Genomic DNA, 25,699 nt, shown 5'->3' with positions numbered 1-25,699 from the left:
ACATTATTTCTGTGATATACTGTATACTGTATGTCTGTCAGCTGTGGCTGTTGTGCACTGTGACTGCGTTGGCTACCTTCACTATCCTGTTCAGTCTGTTTCTATTACCTGTACTGCGCCTGTCTACCACAGTGAATGTTAGAAAACACATTACTAAAATGCTATAGAATAATATTGTTCTATAGTAATTTATTGTATTTATGTAACACTTAAAACGGATAGTTTAGTGTCTACTTGTCACCTAAAACCAGTGATATCAGGGGCTTAGTTTTTCTCACAAGTATCCCATAGAGGTTCTTCACTGAACAAGGCACTTGTTTAGCTTCTGAAATATGACAAGATTAAGTAAGCTTCAGCAAGACTGGGCTGCCGAAAAATGCTGTTAATCAAAATTCAAATATTTATAATATACTAGGTGTGTGAAGTCAAGTATTTTTCACTATTTTTTGGGGGGGGGGGGGCAGATTACACTATAATCATCCCTGAAGGTGAACATTTACAGAGATGCACTTTCTCACAAATGTAGATGTATTGTTATTTAGATGGGGGAAAGCTGTTTTCTACTGCTGTTGGGTTTCAGTTGCATTGAAATTTAGTTAATTGAAGTTAACACCGTTAAATTAAAATGGGTGTCAATTAAATATTCCCACCAATAAAGAAGATTATGGCATGTGTGTGGGCGTATACATGTCCATATTATGTAATACAATATAACCTTGAATAAAACAATAAACAAGTACTGTTGCAGTTAGCCGCAAGGGGGCAGAAACGTCTAAACGCTGGTAAATAGCTTGGCTGCTTACCGTAATGGATAACAGATCGAGGCACTTCGCAGTTATTTTTGTGTGGAGGAGAACAAGTCGTGTTTTGATTTTGCTCTCATAAGCAAATTATTCTGGGATGATTAAATTCAAGGAGTAAACAAGGTGTAAACTATGGAACTAGAACAACGAGTTAAGAATAATTGAAAAACACATAGTAGTGATTCAAAGATTTCTCGCCGAGGAGTTCAGAGTCATAGGTCAGATTACTGAGCTATATTTAACACGTTTAGAAAGCTATGTATGGAATATGCCTGGGGAAATGCGAAGGGTGATTTCAAAACAAAGTAACTCGACCCGTCTTAAACAGCATAATGCATAAAAACCTAGACTGCACGTTAACAATCGAACAATTTACAGGCAAAATATGCCACTCATTTCTCGATATTATTTACGTTTGAACATTAAAATTTAGAATATCTAGTCAGTATATTCATTTGTCTGTTCAGTGCATGTCCTTACTGTTCCTTCTCTTACAACATACTTTTAACCAAACACGTAGGTCTGTCATTTAACTTTACATTTTGGATCCTGTCAATTATGTTTTAGTCACAGTTATCCCTTTCTATAATTACTTGTATCTCAGAAAACATTGATAAAAAAGTCTAAAATAAAGGGGAAAAAAACATATATTAAGAATTTAAAGAGATAACTGCAGACATCTAATAAATCCCCACTGTGCTTTTATTTAAATATAATATGAAGTGAATTGGATTATCAGGCTGCTTCCTGGGGTCAGGCCTGCCCTGGGAGCAGGACAGAGCTTTCTGGTTTATATGCAGACAGGCTGGAGTCAAGCACTGCTATTTCTTAGTGCTGCAGTACAAAAACTGCTCTCTGGACCATTTCATGAGGTGCTGACATTGGGCTTCCAAGTCGCCCTCTCCAAGAATTGATCTGTTCTCTGTAGTCAGTATCTAATATCTATCCGGCTTTTTGCTTTAAATGTTATGTCCCTTGTATACATAAACATGGCCTTCAGGGTTCTGCTATAAATAAAGTACCTCACAAGCCATTGTATCAGTCTTCCCTTGAACCTATGAAAGTGCTGCAGTTCACTGCTTTTGCCTTCACCTCCAGGTGTCTGGTTTCTTTTCTTCATTAAAGTCTACTTTTGGTTTGAACAGCTGTTTGCTTGTTCTTCTTCTAGCTGCTCATTAGAATATTATATTCTAGAATTTTGTTGTTCAAAAATGATTGATGAGCCACCATGGATAATTAAAACACAATAACAAAACATAAAAGGTTTACATGCATGCATGTGTACTGATATATAAAGATGGATAATATGTACATTTTTGTCATGGGAAGTCCATTAGCCCGAAATAAGTCAATATGCTGATCCCTGTTTACCCTATTTTTAAAAAGATTCAAGTTCAGACAATGATTATAATCCTGCATAGAAAGAGCTCTTTGTTCGACCCATGAGAGAACAGTGTTTCTTATTTCTAAAGTCACTGAATTGTTGAGTAAAGGACTGGTATGACTGTTACATATTCTAATTACTCATCTGTTCATTAAACCCCATACACATGAATCAAAGACTGTAAGGAACAAAGACTTGCAAACACTAATTTCATTCTGAGCTTCAGAAGCTTGCAAATTGAATCTAAATTTGCTCAATAGTTTAATTATCATCTCAGCTCAAACATGAACATTCAAACAACAGCACAGTATCTTCACATCTTCCACTGACTTTAAACCAAACCAAAGGGTTCCCTCATGGTAAACCCACTGAAGATTCACTGGCTGCACAGGTGGAGCCACACAGTTCAGACTCCACGAGTGGGAACTACTTGAGTTGACTGACCCCTCAGACAGATGGGAATGGCTGAGTTCCAACAAGGTGGTGGGAATGAATCCTACAGTCTTGCTCAACCTGCCTCACAAAATAACTTACCCCTGTGACTGGCCAAGTTCCTGCAGTCTTGCAGTGTTGTCAGAGAGATGCCTCAATCACCCGGCCAGTACTAACTATCCTGTACAACACTGTGGGTCTCACAGTCCAGGACTGGTCAATGTTACAGTTATAGCAACGCGCCAGGCTGCTTACCAGCTGATGATTTCAAATTGTTAACATCTAAAATATAACAATAATGGCTTTTTGTATTATAAATGGGGTGTATATATAGTACATACAAGCCATTACGGAACTACTGTTGGGTAAAGTTATTGGGTAAAGATATTAGGGACACACATTAATTAGCATATATAGTGGGTTTTTCACTTTTAGCATTTTTAAAGAAAACACCAGTGTAATTTCAAAAGTGAAATTACAAATTGTCCCAATCTAACAAATTATACAATGGTCCAGAATGCACAGGAAGTCTTATAAAAGATACATTTCAGATCTGTCTATACTTGAATATTCAATACATTTTTCAGGGATACTCAGAACTCAAGAGGGACAAGTTTATAGTATCCATCGTCTTTGATGTACAATTACAATAAAACATATAGAAACAAAAAACAAACAAATATAAATATCTAAGAATATAAATTGCATTTAATTAGACTGATTCTCCCACTAGTCTATTCCTTGTACATCAACGACAGCACCTCCAGTGACTCCTCCATCAAACTAATAAAGATTGCTGATGACATCACCCTTGTACTGTAGGTCTCATGACTAATGATGACGAGACCATGTACAGGAGGGAGGTCAGTTGGTATTATGATGTGCTAACAACCACCTGGAGCTCAATACTCTTACAACACTCAATACTACAGAATACTCTCTGCTTGTGCTTGTGGTTTCAAATCCCTTCCCGCATGCGTCTCACAATCTATCATCTTTGCTGTGTTCCCTTTCATATCCTGTCTCACCGAAGATTTTCCCTAGTTCCTTCCTTCTCTTTTCCAAACTGTTCATGCCTTCTGCATGTTTCAGAAACCTTCTCCTGACACTTCCTCCCACTAGAATTATTGCTTTGTCCTCCAGCTTCACACTGTACACTTCATTGACGCGACCAATTAATTACAGTGTTGCCAAAGCAATACAATATCTAAGCATTTACAGACATTCTGGATAATTACAGAATATTATGATTTGTGTGGCTCATTCTCTCTCCTTCAGGCTGTCTCAGTCCTCCTCTCAGTTACTGAGTCTGTTCTCCACTTGGTTACTGATTCTACAGATTTGTTCTCCTCTCTGTTACTGATTCTCTTCTCTCGGTTACTGTTTCTGTCCTATCAGCTTGTGCTACAGTACCTCCTTTTGTCCCTTTACTCATTTCATCCCTTGGATTACACCTATCATCCTTGTTTTTTCATTTTCAACTTGAAATGTCTAGTCGGAAGGGAGGAACCGTGGAATGGCAGGTGAAAAAAAACCCTGTGCGTAGCGGCGCGATGGGGGTTAGCCCGGGCTCAGCAGTTCAGGAGTCGTATAGAGACCTATGCCCTCAGGCAGCGGACGTGGGGTGACCTGGATGCTAGGCGGGTCTCAGGACATCTGAACGTCAATGCTGAGCGAAGGTGAATGAGCGACCCGGAAATATATAGCCCCACAGGGAGAGAAACACCGGAAGGACAGCAAAGCAGAGGAAACTAGGGACAGGACAGAGTGGGAGCACCCTCTGGCTGCAGAGGGCGTGACATTAAAGAGATCTTATGAAAATGCATTGCAAAGTACTAAAAACGTCCAATTTATCTTGTACTTATGTTACAGTTTACATTATTGCAAATTAGCTTCTGTGCTCCTAAAAATACCAAGTCAATTGAGCAGCTGTTCTTCTCCCAAAGTATTTAAGTCACTTGTATAAAGAATGTACACTCTGATCAAAGCGTGCTGCAAAATTAAAAGCTTTATTTCAAAACAAATGCACAGCCTGTTTTTCAAAATTTAATGAAATATATAGCAAATTGCTTTAAGCAACTGATCTTCTGATATTGGTTAAACTCACTTTTCAACTCTAACCAAGCCAATGATATAAAAAGCAAAGAATGTAATTGTACCTACTTGGCCATAGAACATTCAAGAATGTGAATGCAAGCTTAAGTTTGTTACAATTTTCTCTTAATTTAGAGGGGAGGTGAAGTACACCTAAAAATTCATGTTTAAACAAATCATAAATTAACCTGAGAAATTAGAATTAAGCAGCAGTTTCTCCAGATCTTTTGATAAGAACAAAGAAAGTCTCAAAAGTTGTTTAAGAAAATGTTTATGCGACACAAGACTGGCTGCAGATTTGTCAACTTTTCATAAACAAATTTACTCCAAATGTGTTTATACCCTTGATTAACAAAATTTGATTTTGGAGTAATACATGTATCAATAACAAGAAAAAAGATTTGCACATAATGTTCACATTTATTCTTAGTTTATTCATACTGTGCTCACCTCCATGACTTCTATAGATTTTTTTCATAATCTCGCGAGGTCTGTTGTGTTTCACACTGGCCTATTGATTTTGTAGTTGGACATTTCTGGTATCTTTTATATTCCTACCTTGAGGTGTGATCAGGAGTGCCTTACTAGCAATACATCTCTTATATTTCATGCTCATTCAAATTTGGCTTCTTAGTAAAGATACTGCCCAAACCATCTTTGCCCCACTGTGAATATGCTTAAAATATTTTAAATGTACTTCTGTAATGTTTTAGTCTCTAGTTGTTTCACAAAGCCTCCGAATAGTTAGAGCAGCTTTTAAAGGTTGCCTTGACACAGCTTTAAAAGGCAGTTGAACACAAAAGCAAAGCAATCAGTTACCATGCCATCATGAGGAAAGTCAGAGAATTGTCGGAAGGGGGAAACGTCAAAGATTTGCCTCGACCAAAGACTCGACAACTCAAGCAAAAGAAGAAAAACACGTAAGACATCCTGGTTTTGATGTCCACCAACAAGAGGTTCAAATCGAATGTAAACTCCCATTCTTTCTGTGTAATCTGTTCTGTCAATCGGTTAAGCAAACCACACCTAGCTGGATGTAGAAGAGAGAACTTTTCAGTGTCTGCAAAATAATGTCTTCAAAAATTAAAAGTACTGGTTCCTGAAAATGAGCACGATAAATCCAAACAGCTACATCCAATAACAGGTAGCAGGAGAGCCAAAGTCTTTTCTGTTATTTAACATCAAAGAACCCTAATGCATGTATCTCCCATAAACCTAATTCTTTCATTGGAAATATAGTATTATCTTCTGTATTGCCATTACATACGTATATACAATCAACAAAGAAGAGAATGTTCTGTGGAATACCATCTCTACAGGATGGATAGCTGATGAAGACTTCCACACATAAAACACTTCAACAGATGAAAAATGAAGTTTCATGTCGATTCTTGGATTTATGATGGTGGGTTCGAATCAAGAAACAAAACAAAGGGCCTACAGAAGAACATAAACACATTTTACATCAGACTCAATTAATCATAACAATACTAGCACCACACAAACAAATGCAAACTGTAGGTACCAGCAGCAGCAACTTTCTTTACTCCATACAAAACCAACTACTCACACCTACAGAAGATGCTACTTCTTACAAACACATGTATAGTTGCCTGCTTCTCAAATAACAATTCCTTATATGCGCATTTAGCCATTCCATTGAACAGCAAACAAGAATGATTAATCTATTTACACTATCTTCCTTGGCTAGTCAGTTGGTGGCCTCTGGCCATCACCCTATTGTCATGGCAACCTCTAAATCCAACCCAACTGGGGTGATCTGCCACAAGATATGGAAATAATAAGAGAGAAACCTCTAATAGAAAATGTTGTAATTTTCTGGCCTTGTTTTAAATTGAACGGGTGGTGAGTAAGATAAGCACACTAGATACTTTGCGCAATGCTTGTTCTTTACCTGCTGGAGGGCTTTTCCTCTGCATCACATGTTTTGTGGAAGGAATAGCATTTTCAGTGTTGGTTAGAGTCCTACAAAAAGAACCAAGTCCCAGATCTTATACATTACCTCCGCTGTCTAGAAAAAATAAGGAAGAGAGCGAAAATTAAATGAGGGAAAATTGCTTTGGCTAAAATATTTAATACACATGACCTGCAAAATGCTCTCCCTTTTCTTCTTTCTCCACATTTTATTTTCAGTTAAAGCTATTTCTACAAAATAAATTATTTCCAGGTGCGATATTTGCTTTTCTGCTCTGGCTTGATACAGGCTTATGTAAATATAAAATGAAGTGAATTTGACCAAATAAATACTTATGCAAATAAATTAACATTGAATATTCTAATGAATACTTCATTTGAATTTTGCATTTCACATATCATACATATTCAAGGGTGGTGCCATTTAAAACATACAGTACCTCCATAAGCAGTGTGTATTCCAAAGGTTGCTTTCCATTTATGTGAAAGTGTTATTCAGAATAATTCTTTCATAAGAAAAAAATGAACCAAAAATATTTTACTACAAAAGTCTAGAAACTCAAAGAAATTGATTTATCATCAAGCCTTGTTTTCGCAAAGATAATACAATCTAATTTGCACAAGGAAGAAACAAATACATAGGACTAAGTCGCTAAACCCACCCACCCACTCACCCACCCCTGAAAGTTTCAGTGGCCCAAGGCAAATAGTTTTTCCATGTGTCCACATCAGAACTGTTCTCTATAAGAGCCAGAAGATCAGACCATTGTGTTCTCAAGAAAAGGAACAATACTGTGTTTGCTTCTCAGGCCCTAAAGGCAAAGCACTCTTCCACAAAGAGGGGAGTCTGTAAGACTTCTCTGTTTCTCTGTGAGAGAAACAACACTTTGAATATGAAAATAAAAACTCATTTCCAATGCACCCTTGAAGGATGTAACCTGTTTTCTTGTTCAAGTGCAGTGAAGACATGAATGTCTAATAATGTAATGTGCATCTTTTAGTGCATCAGTGGTTTTACAATTTCAGTTTTGGAAGGAATCAGCTTACATAAAGCTGAAAAGGAGCAGAACTGAAAAATAACTAAAAAAAAGAAGGAAGCATCACGCAGAATGAAAGTTCCCTAAAATCATTTTAGGATGATGTCACCCAAGATCAGTAGTGTTTTTCTCTGAATTTTCCGTATGATCCTGCGAGTCTGATTAAAATGCATTTCACGCATTTTTTTCACTTTACCCCAAATTAAAACTAAGCAAAATTAAGGCAATTAAGGCAAAACTCAAGAAGTTAAAAATGTTCCAGTTTTATTAAAAAAAGCTGGCTGGACAATGTTATTGCAACAAGAGACAGCATATAAACTTGGATGTTATGTGGTTAATTTCCCATGATAGAAATGTGTTTAATTTTCAGAACTACAAAACCTAAAGGTATTTTAAAGGACACAGTAAAAATGGATGAATCAATTTTTAAAACATTTTAATCCTAGTAGAACACAAGTTAGCCAGGTCTGATTGTGTAATCTGAGACTGTCTCTCCCCCAGAATCTTGAATCTTGAATCCATGACAAATTCATAGGACCAAGACATAAATGTGGGACAATGAATTAGCATATAACCGAGGCAATTAATTAGTAGATTTCTGTATAGCCATTTAATACTGTGGTAGGACTGACGGAAATAAAATAGTATCCATCAGTCACATGACCAGGAGAACTAGGCACAAAATACACTTTTTTTTTGTTGGACATACATTGTACTTCAAGTCACCATGCCAGCTTCCACCTTTTTGTACTAGCTGATAAGTTTTCAGGTACCCACTATGGGCTCCCACCCCCACCATGGTACTATGCGGGTGTGGTTTTGAATTAAATGAGAATTTCTTTAAACCTATTCTATCCCAGCAGGAACAAGAGTGTTTAAGAAACATTATAAAAGGAGTTTATTCGGGTCATTGACCTCAAGTGGTTGCTAGATAACCATTTATGTAGAACTTGCTACCGCACCAGTGGAGCTGCGTAGGACTGGGGTGAGAAAGTCTTAGGGCCTGCAGCTGACCCTGTTAAAGGGGAGCTGCACCACTATGTTTAGGTTTCAGGGTTAGAAAGAACCAGCATCAAAGAGTGTGTTTCGTGCCACAATAGAAGTAAAATGTACACGGTAACTTGGAAAACAGACAAACTTTCCAGGTATGTGCTGCACCATGTTCTGCAATTCAGAGATGAGGCAACAAAACTTCCGGTGACACGATGCGGCTCTATTACATTGTGAATAAGCAGGTTTGTGCACTCATCTCTTGTAATCCAATAAAAACATTGCTCTCAACTTTGACTAATTTGTTTTGCCGACAAACATAACTAAGTTGTTAACTCTCCATGAGTCATTCCAGTGACTAGTGAGCAGGAAGGGCCACCTCACATCGCAATGTGTGGGCACTCTCGCTCTCACCAGTGGCGAGACCAGGGGTTCATGATAACATGGCGACTTACAGTACTTTCATGAAGTTCACAAATTTGTGCTTAATTCAAATCATTTTTTATAACATCAATTAATTTTTTTGTTTAGCTAGATTTAATAACCAGTCTGAGAAATTGGGACTGCGGGTACTCTTTAAAACCTTATTGCAGAACACTTCTATGGCAGAAATCTCAAGAGGGGGACCACCCTTTGTGTGTGTTATATTATATTATGTTCCTATTTTGTTTTATTTTTAATTGAAAACTAATTAAATCTGATTCTCTAATAAAATACTAAGTCTGATTTCTTATACCAAATCAATCATGCAAAACGTGGTAGGGCTGTAATCTTCCTCAAAATGCCCCTCAGCCTTTGCAGTGTTTTTTTTTAAATGTAAATAATTAACAAATATTGATGATTACTATCTAAAACATGTTAATCATCAAGGCCTGGAAAACAAATTAAACCCTGCAAACGTCTTTTCAAAATGCCACCCTGCCACACAAGGAGAGCAATGTTTTGGTCTAATTTAATCACAATGTACATACAATGTATTAATCAAAACATAAAGGTTTATCAGAGTTGTAGATGACATTTATAATTGAATCAGTATTTGCTTACTATAACACAGCTGATTAACTAATTTGACAATCTTCATATTAATTCTTACCCAGTATTAGTGTGAAAACCTAATACCATGCTGAGTAGAAATTGCATAAATTTCAAACCACCGTTTTTTAAACAGCCAATAGCACTGCATTTAACCACATAAGGTTTTATGGGTACAGTGATAGGTTTAAGGCGTAATTGTACTTCCATACTTTAACCAGAGATAAAGATATTTCACAAAGAGAAAATTATTGTCACATGGTCCTTATCTAAAATATCTGTCTTTTTTGCTGCATTTTATCTGAATCTCAGCAGTTCTAAACATAGCAAATGATTCCTCTGTCTTTTTCATTAGGAACAAATTTAACAGGTTTACTTATTATTCCCCAATGTACATTGCAACACGGCCTTTAGCTCAGGAGATAAACTACTGAAGCAGACATAACCCAGAAACCTCAACACATACAGTGTCTCTATAGAGACTTTTTCACACAGGGCCATGTAGGTTTGGATTTTTTTCCCCCTTAATAATAAAAACCTTCATTTAAAAACAGTATTTTGTGTTTACTTGTGTTATCTTTGTCTAATAATTCAATTTGTTTGATGATCTGAAACATTTCAGTGTGACAAACATGCAAACAAATAAGAAATCAGGAAGGTGGTAAACACTTTTTCACACCACTGCATAAGTTTCGAGAGAAAAGTACTAAAGAGTGTGAATGGAGATTATGAAGGCCATTTCAAAATGTTTTGCACCTTACAGACTGTGACTGGTATGCAGTTGATATGCATTACTGACATTAGAATATACTGTTGCATTTATGTCTGGTTTCATGTTCGTATCACCTGTGATGACGAATACCAAATGTGATGATCTGAGCATGACTAATGCTATTCATTTCTTCCCTGGACACTGAAGGATGAACCTTTCAAAGCTTGTCCAATGTGCAGGCATCAGATTTTATCTACAGATGGATGGATTCAAAGAAAATCCACAGATGCAAGGTTACTGTTTTAGGGAAACATTCCCTAACATTCCAAAATGACAGAATGTGCAAACAAGTTAACACTTGGCAGGAAACCAAGATTTTGCTAGCAGAATCCAGATTTTAATGATTCTTGGAAACAAGCAGCGCAGAAACAATCTCTTTTGAGAAGAGCATGATATGGTCATACACCTAGCAGATGACATCTAATGTTAGAATGTATAGCTAAAATACAGAATAGAAATCAGGACATGCTACTGTACATCTAGGAGCAAGTAATAGGTTTATTCCATGCTGAAAAACAAGAAGAAAGAAAACACAACCTATTACTTGTTCCTTTGCAGCCTACGCATGCTGACGCAGCTACCCACCTGAACTACTGTATATCTATACCACACACTAGTAAGACCTGACCACAGAAAGGATCACATACTGTTTATATTGGGAGTTAAAGGAATGTCCTATCTAACACCCACAACGAACTGAATCTTTGGTTCAGGCACTTAAAATGCCAAGGGCAGTGAGAAAGTCATCAGACTTCTCCAGAGACAACAGTGAAGCACAGAGTAGAGGACACAAGTGGAAACTATAGTGAAATTAATTGAGAAGTGAGAACCGTAGGTACTTTTTACACAGAGGTATGTGGGTGTCTGGAAGGAGCTACCCAGCAATGTTGCTGAAGCTGACACCCTGGCTTCTTTGAGAAACTGCTGGATATGAGCCGCACATCACTTACCTATTAGCGACCAAATGAGCAAGGTGATCAGAATGGCTTCTTCTAGTTTGCATCCTTTTTTATGCTTTTATCGTCAACATAGGGCTGCAGAATTTTCAAGATGCTGATATATCTGTTGGAAGCATTTCAAATCATTATCGGTGAGCATTTTGGCATTTATTAAAACCTTCTTTCAGATGTTTGAAACTTATTTTTTTACACATATAAAAGGCATCAATCACAATGAGCCTCTTACGGTGACACAATCACCATATGACACCCAATATCTTTTAATTCTTCAGTGTGACGGAAAGCTGGCCATGTGGTGCAGGGCAGTTACCCACACATTGGAGGAGGAGTTGTGTGATTTCAGGCTGGGAGGGGTTGATTCCCAGCTGGAGATGAGCTGCACACAAGCCACAAACAGACCACGGGTTTCCTAGATTACCATAAACAGGCTCAAACCAAACGGACCCAGTATACATGAATTGCATACTCTCTGAACATCCCACATGTGTCAGTATGTGTTGTACTCTATACTGTATTATAAGGTCTCACTTCTCCACCCAAGAAGCAAGAGGAGTGTTTTGCAACACTGAATCAGTTTCAGTTAGTTTGTTCTTTATTCTTTGCTTCCATGTCTTATGAGTAGTACTGAGAAAAGTGTCACTCTCACTGGAAGGCAGAATATAACTGTTACAAAATGGAGGCTTATGCTAAGAATAGACAAAAAAGACATAGGCCAGAAAAGGTTCATCTTAAATTATTGAATCAATCTTAATACAGTGCAACATGAAACATGCAATATTCTTTTCAACATGTTTCCACCTGTGTATTTACCTACTGTTGTATTTACCTGACTGAGTGCTGTTGTCTGACAATTCTGAACAAGTAGTAAGTTAGCAACTCGAGAATTGTCTAAAGCCTCTTTCTTGTCATGGTAAAATTATACTGTATACTGTGAGAAAATAGCCTACCATTATAACTGTAACAACAAAGTAAACCTGAATTCTAAGAATTGAATTAAAAAGAATACAAACATTCGCCTGATACTGTGATAGACTTGTTTCCAATGTAACATTTCAGAAAAGAGCAAAAAAAGGACCCAAACCGGTTCATAATCAGATTATGACATTTATTTTAATAATTGGTTTTCACAAACAGAGCTCCCCGTTAAAAAAAAAAATCAATACTATGCAAAGGTATATCTAAAGGGCTACGGTGTTTGTTTGCCTGTTTGTTTGTACGCTCGAGTATGTTGCCGTTTTTTCTAGACTCGAAACATTATGCAATGCGAACAGGGCACACGGGTATTTCTCAATCGCCGAGGATTAATGCACACTTATCACTTATCCCCTCAGCCTGATCCCCTCGGGGCCTGGGTGATGACTGGTGGTCGTGGTGACGATGATGTTTTTCTCGAGCACCTTTGGCTTACCCTACCACCCCACCCCGACAAATGCTGGACGTACTGTACCGGTTAACTCCGCGTCGCTTTTTGTCCGTCCAATCAGGAGGGCTCCCCTTGCTGTGACGCCGGTGCCACTCCTCTTTACTAAAGAAGGAAACAGCGAGAGAGAGAGAGAGAAGCTGGATTAACATTGTAGCAACCAGAGACAGACACAGGCAAAAGGGGGAGCGCAGAGAAACAGGAGCAGCTGATACAAATAAAGACCAGAAAAGGGCTGTTTCCTCTGAGGAAAGCAAAACCACGTATTTTATAGTCCGACTTTTAACAAACAGGTAAGATGAAGAAAAGAAATGTCGATTTAGTCTTTTTTTTCCACCATTACACTAAACAGAAGAAAGGAATACCGAAAACCGAAATTTTAAAAGCAGGAATGGGGGAAGGGTGCTCGAGGTGTGTGTGTGTTTGGAAAGTGGGGGGTTATTGCAGTCTGAGATCGTGGATTTGTCTACCCGGTGTGAAAAGTGAGTTCAAGAATCGAGGTTTGGATTTTGTTTTGGCTTAAACGCGTGTGACCTAGACCTCAAATGTGGACGGAGCTGAAAGGAACAAAGAGAAAAGGAAAGTAGCGACAAATCCGAGAATGCGATTTTCTTCATTATTTCGGTTTAAAAATCCGTATTTAATGACAAGGATAGCCTAAATTGTAGTGCGGTGCGTGTCAAACTCGAAACAAAGGAGCAGATGTTTTCCCTTAGTACTACAGCTTATGTAAGTAAGTACTGTAATAAATGAGCTTCCATCGTTGAGACTATTATTCAGCATTTAATTACTTTGTCGGGGTTTATGTCCTATAGAAGGACTTGGAACTGCGAGTTGCTGATCTGGGACCAGATCGGACCAGTACCGCAGGCGTGTGTGTTGGTAACGCTGTCAAGGCAGGAAACAAAGAAAGGAGACAAAGCCCACAGTCCCCCGAATTCAATTACATGCGAAACCCAGTCATCTAGCCGCCGTTTTTAGCGCAGAGTGACTCCACGGGGTGTGGGTTTAGGGGGTGCAAGCGTCTGAACATGTTGGGATGGGAAAACCGTGGTATTTTCGAGCAAATCAAGCCATTGTGCGTTCCTTAGCATGACTCAGTGTTTTTGAAGGGGACCAGTTTGCGGCCTGTCTGGTCACAATGCGCCAGCCTTCCCTGTTCCTTCAGTGGGGGTATTTCGGACGTCTCTACCACCTTACAGGAATTACGCTAGTTTTTTTAACTGAGTTTTGTCTTTTTTTTTAATTTCACAATCCTAGTTCCCCGGGAAGTGACTCACTGGTTCATAAAAGACGGAGCAGGAGAGGAAACACGAAAACGTGTACAGACTTGTCTCCCCCCCTACCCCATACCCACTTTTTTTTTTTAAAAGCAGCAGTCTTATACGTGGGTGGTTGCTCCTGTTTAAACTTTGTACGTTTTTAAGGTAATGATATTATCAGAACTAGAATAGTGGACGAGATTACCGATATGTTTTTTCTAGGGATAAAGAATTAGGGTCAGACGGCAGAGGGGGGACAACTTTGACGCAATACCCCGTGGATTTGCGCTTGTTTGTCTTGTGACATTTTTAGGTTATTCGGATTATGGCGTCATTTAGAAAGGAAATTGCATTTTGAGTGCTTGTCGACCCGGGTATTTTAAGACTTATTACCGCCTCACACTTTTCAAAAATTAGTTGTGACGCTCATCACAGATAAGGTGAGGTGAGTCGAGAGAAGATTCATTTTAAGTTTACAAGGTGGTTGTTAGTCTATTTAGAAGAAACAAGATCCGCAGAACCGGGCGCCGTTGTGTAACTTTCAAATCCCCTTGTATTGTTTTGAGAAATGACTAGCGGGAGAGCCATAGTGTAGTTTTGTTTTTTTTTTGTTCTGCGGTCTTTTTTTTTCTGGGCACACGAAAGTCCAGCCTCGATGGGACATTCAGCTTATGGGTATGTTTGTCCTCCTACAGAAGCGCACACTTGCCTTCGTCTTTCGCCAGAAAACCCCGGCGCTAGATCGCTTCTTTCTTCCTTGTGTGCGTGTCGGGGGGTGGGGGGAGGCGGACTCTCGGGTGAGACGGGGCTGCGGCTCTGTGTAGGAGCTACACCAGCCGCCGGGATAAAAATAGCCGCTGATTTCAGAGCTGCCGTCGGTGAGGCTTTCTGTATCTGCGCCTCCAGATCTGCGCGTCACATCGCGCCCGTGTGACAGGCGGAAGCCGGCGCCCCACGTGACGGCGAGCCGCAGACCGAGCGGGCGCGCACGTGACGGGAGCGGGGATTGGCTTTCCGGGGAAAACCTGCGTTGACGCACCGGATAAGACCGTGTGTGTTTGTGTGCGTGTGTGTGTGAGAGAGAGAGATGGCACTGGCCAGACCTGTTTGCCCTTTACCATTCGGGGACAGGTCTCGCTGAACGTGCTGCGCGGTGTTACGCAAGCCCTCTCATTCATTCTGCTGCTTTGGCATCCACGTCAGAGGGCAAGGAATCGTTCTCCATTAATGGCAGCCCTCTTTGTTATGCGCAGGAATTGGAAGTAATGGCAGTCGATGTAGTCAAGACAGGAGCTTTTGCTTCTTTTTAATGCCTCATTTCCAAACGTGTCGTCAGCTAGATGAATGTGCGTTATGTAATGGAAGGTTCACCTGGCGCGATCTGGGTTTTGTAAACCCTGTCCCCCGCCGAGGGTTGTTTGATGTGGTTGGTGGGCGCAAATAGTGTTTTCCTCTTCGGGCAGTGATGGCCTTCTCACCTGCGAGTGCACTGCATGGCCGGCGCCCGGATTAATTGTTTTACCTACCACGTGGATGTAAATGTGCAAAAGTGCTAATTAAGTAGCTTAAGGAATGGAACTGTAGAGCTTTAAAATCGCGATTAGTTAAACCCGTTTACAGAAATCCTGTAAGGTTGGTGGTTACTGGACTGGTTTTGTCTCCATGTGTCGCGACGCGTGTGCTCGGGCAGAGCTTATTCTAAGTGCTTGGCTTGTTACATTTTGGGAGTTCTCGATACTGTTTTCGGACAACAGCAGCTCCATTTGGCTTTATCATTCAATGTCGGCAAGGTCCAACATCAACAGAGCTCGCTGAGATTACTCATCCTTTCTGAGCCGTGGAACACCCACGTTATGTGCAGATGAATTCATTGTTGAGCACTTACTGAAGTTTCAATTGCTTTTTTTTTAATGGTAGGCTGCAGAGCTACACATTTCCCTTTTTGAAAGTGGGAAATGTAAAAGTGAGTAATAGGATCAAAAATAGCCTCTGTCAATTAATGCTGCACTAAATTTATCCCCAAGGAACTGTAGGTACCTTTTTTACCCAAGTTTGAGAGGATTGTGGTATTTTCCAAGCAGATTATTTTTGAGGAAGTCTAGTTTGAGAATCCAGTGACTCTGTGAACATTTTTTTTTCTTACAGTAAGATAATAGTGGCCTATTACATAGATGCCTCTTGGGGAAACAGTTGTGTTTTCAGCCTGGATTTGAGCCTTGGCACAATTTAGAGGCTGTTGTCAGATTGGCATTCCTCTTGCAATTAATTGGACAGCAACCCTACCAGAAAGTTCGTGTTTAAACAAGATTCCCTAATTGGATTACAGGAAACATTATTGGATACAAATCAAAATCAGATTCACATGGACAAAAGCTCGTAACTTTGGTGTAAAATCTACAATCAGGAAGTGGTGAAAATAAAGACTTGAGAACATGCTCTGTGTTGTACCATTGAAGCTTGCTTTGCTGGATACAGTTTGAGTACAGTAAACCCTTTCTAGTATGGTCAACAAAAAATCAAGTTATACAGTCTGCATCAGGAACACACTGGTACCAATTCTTCTAGTTCTGGATTTAATGACACCTTAAGGGGATTCAGTACACTAGGAAATCAACTGGCAAAAGAGGTCTACAAAAACAGTCTTATATCTTCTCTGGCCAAGTGCCAATTGTCAAGGTAAGTTTTAACCATGTACTTTATTATAATGTAATGTCTCATCACGGTTTTTAAACCTAATCTTTCAGTTGCATCTCAGATTTGAATAATCCTGACGTTTAGTTATTTAAACTCCTTCTCTGCCTAATCGAACAAGGTTTCAGGATAATGGTTTATACCTATTGATTTTTTTTCATGCCTAAGTTTTTTTTTGTGTGTGCTGTGTTGTCATGTACAAATAAGCAAATTATCATGTCACAGTGAGCCTTTTGGGTAAGATACAAAACAAAGGACAGGCAAATTGTGTGGAAAAACGTTTGTTAGGTTATGTTTAGATTTTAATGAAAGTCAAAGTCTTAAATGTCTCCATCAAGGTGCCGAGTTCTTGTCATAAATCCACCCACTCCCAGAGAGAGGTGGAATTAATGGATTTTCCCCACTGTGTATCCACGTTTAGAAAGGGTTCTGCACTTGACGGTGTGCCACAGTTCATGATGCCAAGACAATGGTACTGCAAATGGATGGGCTGTTCTTTTGGTACCTGTGTCTGTGTTAATTGTAACATGATGCGTCTTCATTTTTCTAACGTGTGGATCTGAGCTTTAAAAAATTGCAGTATTGTATCACCTCAAGGAGTATGTTGACCCAAAAAAACATGTAACAGGATTATATCAATGTGAGTTCTTTCTCCGCGCATCAGGATAGCTTAGAGCGTTCGTTTTTCAGAAAGGCAACGAGACTGAATGAGGTGGATCAGATACTGTAAGTCCCCAATTGATTCTTTGTATGTTCCAAATCATAATGGCTCTTTCTGGTTTCTTTTACAGCATCTGGAAAAACGGATATGGCCCAAGAGACGAACCAGAGCCCAGTGCCCATGCTGTGTACGACAGGCTGTGGCTTTTATGGGAATCCTAGGACAAATGGAATGTGCTCTGTGTGCTACAAAGAGTACCTGACAAGGCAGCAAAGCAGTGGCAGAATGAGTCCAATCAGCCCAATTGGTAAGAATACAACCATCTACTCCTTATGACACTAGTCTTTTCTTTTGTTGATGGTTGTTAATTACCAAAAACCAGTGCATGATTGTTATCTTAGGGTTTTTAAGGAATGCATATGGTGCTTCAGTTTTTAGACCCATTTTTTGTTCATATGGTTAATACTTGTGATCGTTGCTGTATTCTGCCTGGAGTTGAAGTCAGTGGGTTTTGTCCATGTGATATGCACATCAGGTTGGATAGTTTTACCTATTATTGATGTTAAAAGAGTTGCTGGAGCAACTTAATAAGCCCTTCTTTGTTTGGTTTTATTAATATTTTTGAATGTTCCGTCTTTGGCTAATCTAATGAGGAAATGAACAAATTGAAGTAGCTGGTAAAGGGTCTTGTTTAGATGAAATCACAGGTGCCAAGTGAGAGGCACATTTAGTCATCTCTCCAGCTTTCTGTTTTTAAGGTGTAAAAATAGTTTTTGAAAATTATTTTTAGTAGAACATGTAGTCGGTGTGGTACCTTGATTTCGAAATCTTTTATTAGACCCCTTCATAACATATGGTACTAATGTAGTTTGCCTGTTTAAATATAGCTTTTTCTGAGACTTTCTACATATCTGCTAAGTTTTATTTATAGAAAAAGATTTTCACCTTCAAAATTAGTTTTAATTCAGTTTTCTTCTGTGTATTTACTTGTGAATTTTGTTATACATGCTTTCAGGCAGTTTTTGCAACCAGTTCTGAGGGTTTTTAATCTGTCCGTTTACCAAGTGTTAGATTCAACTGTCACTAATTCTTAAGTCAAGAACAGTGAACAATTTCTTCACCGTCTAATGTTCTTAATGACAGGGAGGCATTTTAAATGTTTCTCTTTTAAAGAGATGTACTATGTATTAAGGATACATTTTGTGAAGTAATAGTGTTCTGGACCTGAGACCCGCTTGTGTTGAAATCCTTATTTGGACTCTGCAGTTGTCCCTCACTCAGATTGGTTTACGAAATGCCCCACTGTATAAATGTCATTATTATTAGTGAGCTTTTCAATTGGTTTACCTGTCTAAATAGTGGATTAAGAATGCTGGTTGCAAAAGATGTAAAAGATATTTTGAACCATTCTATATTATTAAGTAAAATACTGTTTGAATATTTTATATTGAGTATTTATATATATATATTATATAGGTTCTTTAGGTTATACTGGTTTACTGGAATTAGGTAGCCTTACCTTTCCCACAGGATGTAAAAAGAAACATGAACAAAAAATGACTTTCAGAATATTCCTGATGAAATAGGATATTGTCCCATTTTGAGTGTGTGTGTGCCTTAGTGAGAGCTGCAGGAAGTTAGATGTATAAAGCTAAAATAGGGTAAACATTTAGATACGGGAGTGCTGTTTTACAATATTTGTATTGCAAACAATTACTGCTGTTACTTTTTAGCGTATATAAAAAGCATTATGGCTGCCTGAAACTAGACTAAGAATTCGCCTTGGCAATGTTTTGCAGGTGCTGGCAGCACATCCAGTAGTCCTACTTCGGAAGCCTCCGCAATCCAGAGAATAGAAGCCAGTTTAAGTAACTCCGACGTCTCTTCTGTTAGCGCAGCCGAAATATCAAGGTGAGTAGCACTCCCTGTTGGCATTAAGACCTCTGCTTTAGCAGCCACAGCAGTGCTGAAGAGCCGATCCCTGCACTGCCCCAATCCTCTTTTCAACAGCTTCTTGCTTCATAGAGTATTTCTAGACGCAGGTCAATAATACATGACAAAAAAATTCCATTCCATTTCGAACAGATTTGTTTGAACAGGGGTATTCTCCCTTCCGTAGATGTTATCTGGATCATTAATGAAATGATCGATTTTACGATTCAAAGAAGCCAGTCTTTGCTCTCTCCATTTAAATGAGAGGAGTTTAGGTTATACAATCATTCTGTTATGGAGCCTGAGGGTCAGTTTTACTACAAGATGTTGGACTTTTGCAGGGAAAAGAATGGATAGAAACATTTACTTTTAACAATCTTCTTGATTATAAACCATACATACTGTACATACTGCTTTGTGGTTGAAGGTAGGAATGGTGGTGCATAAATACTTGGTGCAATATGATGCTAACCTATAAACTCTCGGTCTTTACAGAGGTATGCCAACTGCTTCCTTGCCTGTTACTCAACAAATGACAGAAATGAGCATTTCCAGGGAGGACAAGGTCATATCGCCGAAAGCAGAACCAGCAGAACCAGGTGGGTTTGAATTTATCTCCTTTTTAAAATTCAGAAATTTAAGATTATAAAGTAAATGTTTGAGTTGAATCTTTGTCATTCTAACAATATGGGTAAAAAGTAGTCTTAAAGAGACTTACTTTGGATTTAAATGAAATAAGTACTAGCATAACTGCCTTTAAGTGTTCAAAGCCCATTTGCGCAATGGTCACAGCGCTGTATATAGACTGTTGATTAGTTTAAAGTGGGAGATATTTTATAGGCTTAATGTAATGGGTTTGTGCAAATGTTCTGAAATGGCTGTCTCTGTAAATGTAAATGCAGGTTGTTTTTTTTTTGCTTCCAGCTAGTTGTTTATGTATATCTGTGTTGTGATCCTTAACTGCTCCAGTGCCTTAAACAGCAAGGCAAGTTGGTTAAAACGGCACCAGGGCTGCTGCTGGTATCTACTTTCAGAATGCTGTTTAAACTATCTAAGGTGTCGGGTTTGACTTGTCCTAAAATATTCAGCTAAAACATTGTGTAATGTTGTCCAGAAATGTATCCGAGTGTTACTGAACCTTGTTTTAAGTAAATTTGGGCCAAGACCGTGACCCCTTTGGGTGTTTACAAATATTATTTTTATCACTCTGTGCTTATTGGAGTCAGCCACGTCTGAAAATAAGAAATGAGAATATTCTTTTAATTTACCGAAAGGAGCTAAGGGTGGAGGAATCATTGCTTCTTTTCAGTTTGTCTTCTGTCTAAAGATGAATGTATTTCCACTTTGGTACAGCAGTGCGCACTAGATATTTGTAGCGTCCCCACCTGAGGGCTTTTGCTGAGACTGTTTTTTTAGTTTTATTTCCAAGTACATTTGTTCTTGGTGGACGCATCAAGGGAGCAAGTACACCTCACACATTGTTGATAGATAAAGCAGCCTGCTAAATTATATAAAATCATTTGCGTTTTTTAACACTCCTATTATAAAAATCCAATTTCAAACAAAGTGGAGACCTTTAGGCTAGATTAAGAAACCACCTTAATTTTTTCACCAGCCTCAGTATGGAGTCATAAGTCATATTATACATTTCTAATCTATAAAGCATTAGACAAGGATAAGACATCAAGATGCATTCAGTAAGTTTCCCTTGAATTACAATGTGGTAAGGTTTTTGGCACTTATATGCTTTAGTTTCAGCCAAGTCACTCTGTATCTTTGTTTCACTAGAACATAGCAACTGTGTGTGCTAGGATTTTCTATAAAAATTGAGATCATTAACATGTTGACTTGTTTGTTAATATATTTAGGCCTTTAATTTAAATTATTGTATGTCCTAAATACATTTAAAAAAATAATGAGTTTAAAAAATAATTTAAAAAAGTTAAATGAGTAATGAGTACAAATTTGTAAAAAGGGAACTTTTTTTTTTCAGTTGTAACACAACCCACTGCATCAACTTCACATCCAAATGCACCTGGCAGTGATGAGGCAAAGGCACCTGAAATGCCCAAGACAAAGAAGAATAGGTGTTTCATGTGCAGGAAGAAGGTTGGGCTAACGGGTAAGTAAAAAAACAACAATAATGGAATATTCACACATCTTGGAAATGTCACTGTTCCCTTATGATTTACTCAAAACGGACTTCTTCACTAAAAGCAGCCCTGAGGCCTATGCTTCAGATTGTAACTTGTTGAAATGCATGTTATGGTATTTGCTTCTCATATACCTTTGGTGTAAAAGAAATAAGGAGCACTGCTTTATTGTGGATGTGCTGGATAAAACTGTCCTTTCTAGCCTAAATACCACCGTGGTTTGTGCTTAAAACGATTAATTATGATCTTGCTTCTTTTGTGGCAGGTTTTGATTGCCGATGTGGAAATTTGTTTTGTGGACTTCACCGTTATTCAGACAAGCACAACTGTCCTTATGATTACAAAGCAGAAGCTGCTGCAAAAATCAGGAAAGAAAACCCTGTTGTTGTTGCTGACAAAATCCAGAGAATATAAGGAACACAGCCTTATTACACGGAACACTGTTAAGAGTGGATAAAAGACTAATTTTTTATTACAATCTTGAGAAACCTATACAGAGCAGATGCATGAACGATCGTTTTTTTTTCCTGTGGTGTATTGTTTTTTTTTTACAAAATGTGCGGCCCAGGGCATCATTTCAGGATATCTTCTCTATATTGTCCTCCAGCTTCCTCTTTCTGCCTCACTAGCTAGATTTGTTTGTGCCAAAAATGGATTTGGAATTTTTTTTTCATTCTTGGAAAGCAGGAATTTGTTTGCAAGTCTTCAGCAGTCTTATGAGGGTCAAACCTTAAGTATTAGTAATCCCAACGTTTTTTTTCTCTAGGTTTTTTCATTCGTATTATTTTTTAATAAAAAAAAAAGTGGGTAACGAGTATTTGAATGTCTATATGTGGTCTTTGTCCTGAGAGATTGGTAAGGGTTTGGCTTCTTCTAAAACGCTGTCGGATGCATGGAGGGGGCAAGTTTTTATTACTGCACTGTTTACTGAGACTCTTGATGGTAGCTGTCATGCTATTGCACTCGCTGTCCAAAGCATTAAATGGAATAGGCAAATAATAATTTTATTACTGTAGCTAAGAACCCCAGCGCACACATCCCTTTCAGTACCAGCTCCTGTCCATTCACAGTTGTAGTGAAGCGTAACAAGATCTGATGGGCCTTTTACCCTGACAGAACTCTTCTGCATGTCCTATGCCTTTCGTGGCTCCTATTGCAATACCTTGTGAATTGCAGCATTGACCTTGAGTGTTCCTCTTGCTGATTGTGACGTTGCACTAAAAGAAGAACCTTATTTGTGCCATACGTTTATCAATGTAATGGGATCCTTGCAGAATGAGTCTAGCAGGCCTACAGGACAAAGATGTTCCCCAATAGGGTTTTTAATATGAAATTAAAAATTCCATTGAATAGTCCTTATTTATTGAACCCATTTAATATGCATCTCTTTAAACTAGGTGTAATGAGTATTTCTGCAGTGTTCTTTTGGTCTTAAATTCTCCTTGCTTTAGTTGCCTACTGTAGGGGAATGACTGTTTGCTGCTTATAACGTTTAGTCAGTAATAATGTGATGGTTACTTGATGCCTGAAGCAATGCCCAAATAGCTTGCCCCTTTTCTGTTTTTACTTTGGGTGTAGGAGTGTAGTATTATTGGGTGTATTGCATGGGTTGCGTATCTACGATAATGTAAAATATCTGAATTGTAGAAATGGCAATATACTTCACTAATGCTTGTTCAATGTTTTCACCTCTATAATGAAAGGTTTTTGTAATGTCTAGAGATCGTGCTGATATTTACATATATAATGTGTATGTGTACCTACTGGGTATGTGAGACGCTCTATGTATACACACACATACCTACGTGCATACAGGGGTCATGTGAAATGCTGCCCAAAGAGTAGCCTCTTCAGCAGCTTGCCTGGTGTCTTGCTTGGAGAATTCTTTAATCTCACACAATCAATAAAGAATTCAAAGATGTGACATTAGAAGTGGAGATTTTTGATTCAAATTCTGTTTCAAACAGGTCTTTTTAAACTTAAGTTGTTTTGAATTCCACTTTAGGTGTGAGCTGGAGCCTTTACATTTCCTGACTAATGCAGCAAATCTTAATTTGGACCCCTGTATATATGTATACTTATATAGTCTAAATTAGCAGTATGGTAACATTCTTGTAAATAAACTGTATTCTTTTAAGTTTTAACTTTTTTTTTGGCTGATCCGCACTGTTTTTCCTGTAGGGATGTGAGGTTTTGCTTTAAAGAATTTTATGTATCCATTGGATTTTAACTTTAGTTATGCAGATTTGTACAAAGTGTGTTCATATTTATGTATTGCATATAATCCTGTTACTCAGCATTAATGCAAAATTGTATCATGTAAATAAAATTATGTACAGAGAGATGTTATAAAGCTTTTCTGTATCACTTTTTTTAAAGAAATATTTTCCCTGTATCTGTGTTTTTCCATACTGTGTGGTATTGTCAAGCAAAAGTAACAAGTGATTGCTTCCATTTTTGGCTGTATTTCCAAAGCCATGTGTCTAATCCGCAGTTCCCTATCTCCAGTGTGAATGGAGATTGAGAGCTGCAAATTTTCAGAATCCCTGTTGGTTTTCCTTGCCACCTTCTGTTTTATTAATATGCACATTTGTCTCCCTACCTAAGGAGAATCACATTGCAGGAACATCAGAACACCTACATAGAGTTTCTCGTGTGTGTAGGTTTGGTCAAATTTATGAGTTTTAGGGTAATCCAGGCCAAAGCTCCAGTGTGTCATTCTACATCGTCTTGCATAATTTCACACTATTGAAAATACTTGTCGGTTCACTTGATCTTTTAGAAACTTGTGTGAATTACATCCCTTGCACTGTGACTTAATTTCTAAAAATGTTCTCCATGAAAAGCAAGTCACTTCTAAGTTGAGGACTACATTTTAAAGATCAAAACATGTCGTATGTGACAAACAGCTGTAAATTAAGATGTTAGTAAAGTAAATTAACACTGAAATGCCTGGAGGTCTGTATTGACTTCCCTCTATCTCAAGCCTCTTTTTAAACTGTCTGCACTGTGCACATTGTGATCATACCCAATTTAAATTATGATGGCCATTTTATTTTTATATTCTGGATTAGTTATAAGTTTTTTGTATTTCTGTGCCCTGTTGTGGTAAAGAATGATAGTTGTTGTGTTTTATATCATCTCCTTGTGGGACATTAAGGGACTCCTTGTAGCAACACTAACAAACTCTTTTGGCAATTGAGTGGAGTGAGTTGTCTTGCAGAATTCATGGTTATTAGGGCACTTTAGGAATCGTAATGTTTTAAAATGTACAAGATGTAAAAAAAAAAGTTTTTTCAAATTAGCCTTAGAGGAGATGGAGTTCAGGTGTGTACAGATTTCCCCATTGCCTAGTGTGAATGATTTTAAGTTCAATGTTTTTCCATAGTTTCATTTTCAGGCCTGTGCCAAGTATGTTATGGGCTTCACTGATATTTTTCAGCAAGTAGGAATTCCAGAGATACCGTCAATACAAGGTAAAAAAAAACAACAAAAAGTTAGTGAACCTCAGGTTCTTAGTTAAGTGAAATGCAAGGGCTTGGTTAAGTGTACAAGCTGCAAGGTTGATTTGTTTTTGACTACCATTTAAGTTGTTTGGATTTACATCACATTTTTTTTATGGGAATAGTCCCCTTCCCCTTCAGTTTCAGAGATGCGAGACTTTACCCAGTAACCAGGGCAGTGTGGTTTGAGCAGATGTACCCTTCGGAAACAGTTCAGCAATGTAATGAGTCACCTGCTGCCCTGCCAGCTGCCCTGTTAGCAGAAGAGCAGGGATGGGCAGTTGCTTTGACAGCTGCTACTCCAACACAAAAGCAATAAAAGCACTTGTTTGTGCTTAAAATGAGAGAAGTGAACAAAAAAGTGGAAATGAAGTAAAATTTTGAAACAAACTATAGATGTTTTTTCTGGATATGCAATTGGATTTCTAAAGTTATTCTACTTGGGGAAAGCCTACATTTAAAGTTCAGTTGGTTGTGCATGTGGTTGAACCCGTTTTTTTGCAAGGTTTGGAAGAAACCTGCTTATATCCTAAATGGGCTGGATAAATTACATAATGCTGACTGGTTGGAGAGAATGCATAATACAAATTACATCTATTTTTCAACCTGAGTGAACGATTAGATGACCATGAGGGTGGA

The 25,699-nt window shown here is 38.3% G+C and overlaps 2 protein-coding genes across 4 annotated transcripts in view; one reads left to right on the top strand and one right to left on the bottom strand.

Annotated features, from left to right (window-relative positions):
* The window catches only part of tmc1 (transmembrane channel-like 1), a 52,820-nt gene extending 37,985 nt beyond the window's left edge, over positions 1 to 14,835 (bottom strand). Inside the window, exons 1-2 of one of the 2 annotated variants that reach the window (XM_069187309.1) lie at positions 14,830 to 14,835; positions 12,886 to 12,963 (exon numbers count right to left, since the gene is read on the bottom strand). The gene's annotated coding sequence lies outside the window, so the exon portion shown is untranslated. Of the gene's footprint in view, positions 1 to 12,885; positions 12,964 to 14,829 lie in introns of those variants that run through there. The other variant, XM_069187310.1, reaches the window with a different exon arrangement.
* zfand5a (zinc finger, AN1-type domain 5a) lies at positions 12,986 to 23,910 on the top strand. Of its 2 annotated transcripts, XM_015367269.2 has the most exons (7): positions 12,986 to 13,151; positions 16,266 to 16,796; positions 17,603 to 17,779; positions 19,272 to 19,383; positions 19,900 to 20,003; positions 21,398 to 21,526; positions 21,823 to 23,910. In XM_015367269.2, exons 3-7 carry the CDS (start codon positions 17,620 to 17,622, stop codon positions 21,969 to 21,971), a joined length of 654 nt encoding a protein of 217 aa, XP_015222755.1. In that variant the 5' UTR covers positions 12,986 to 13,151; positions 16,266 to 16,796; positions 17,603 to 17,619; the 3' UTR covers positions 21,972 to 23,910. The 2 variants fall into 2 exon arrangements, with proteins under 2 accessions (XP_015222755.1, XP_015222740.1); XM_015367254.2 differs by lacking the exon at positions 16,266 to 16,796.
* Positions 23,911 to 25,699: the final 1,789 nt, after the last annotated feature.

This window comes from Lepisosteus oculatus, chromosome 3 (genome assembly GCF_040954835.1).
Source record: "Lepisosteus oculatus isolate fLepOcu1 chromosome 3, fLepOcu1.hap2, whole genome shotgun sequence".
Classification (NCBI taxonomy): Eukaryota; Metazoa; Chordata; class Actinopteri; order Semionotiformes; family Lepisosteidae; genus Lepisosteus; species Lepisosteus oculatus.
Note: the sequence above shows the minus strand (reverse complement) of the source record. Positions and strands in the feature narration are given on the sequence as shown.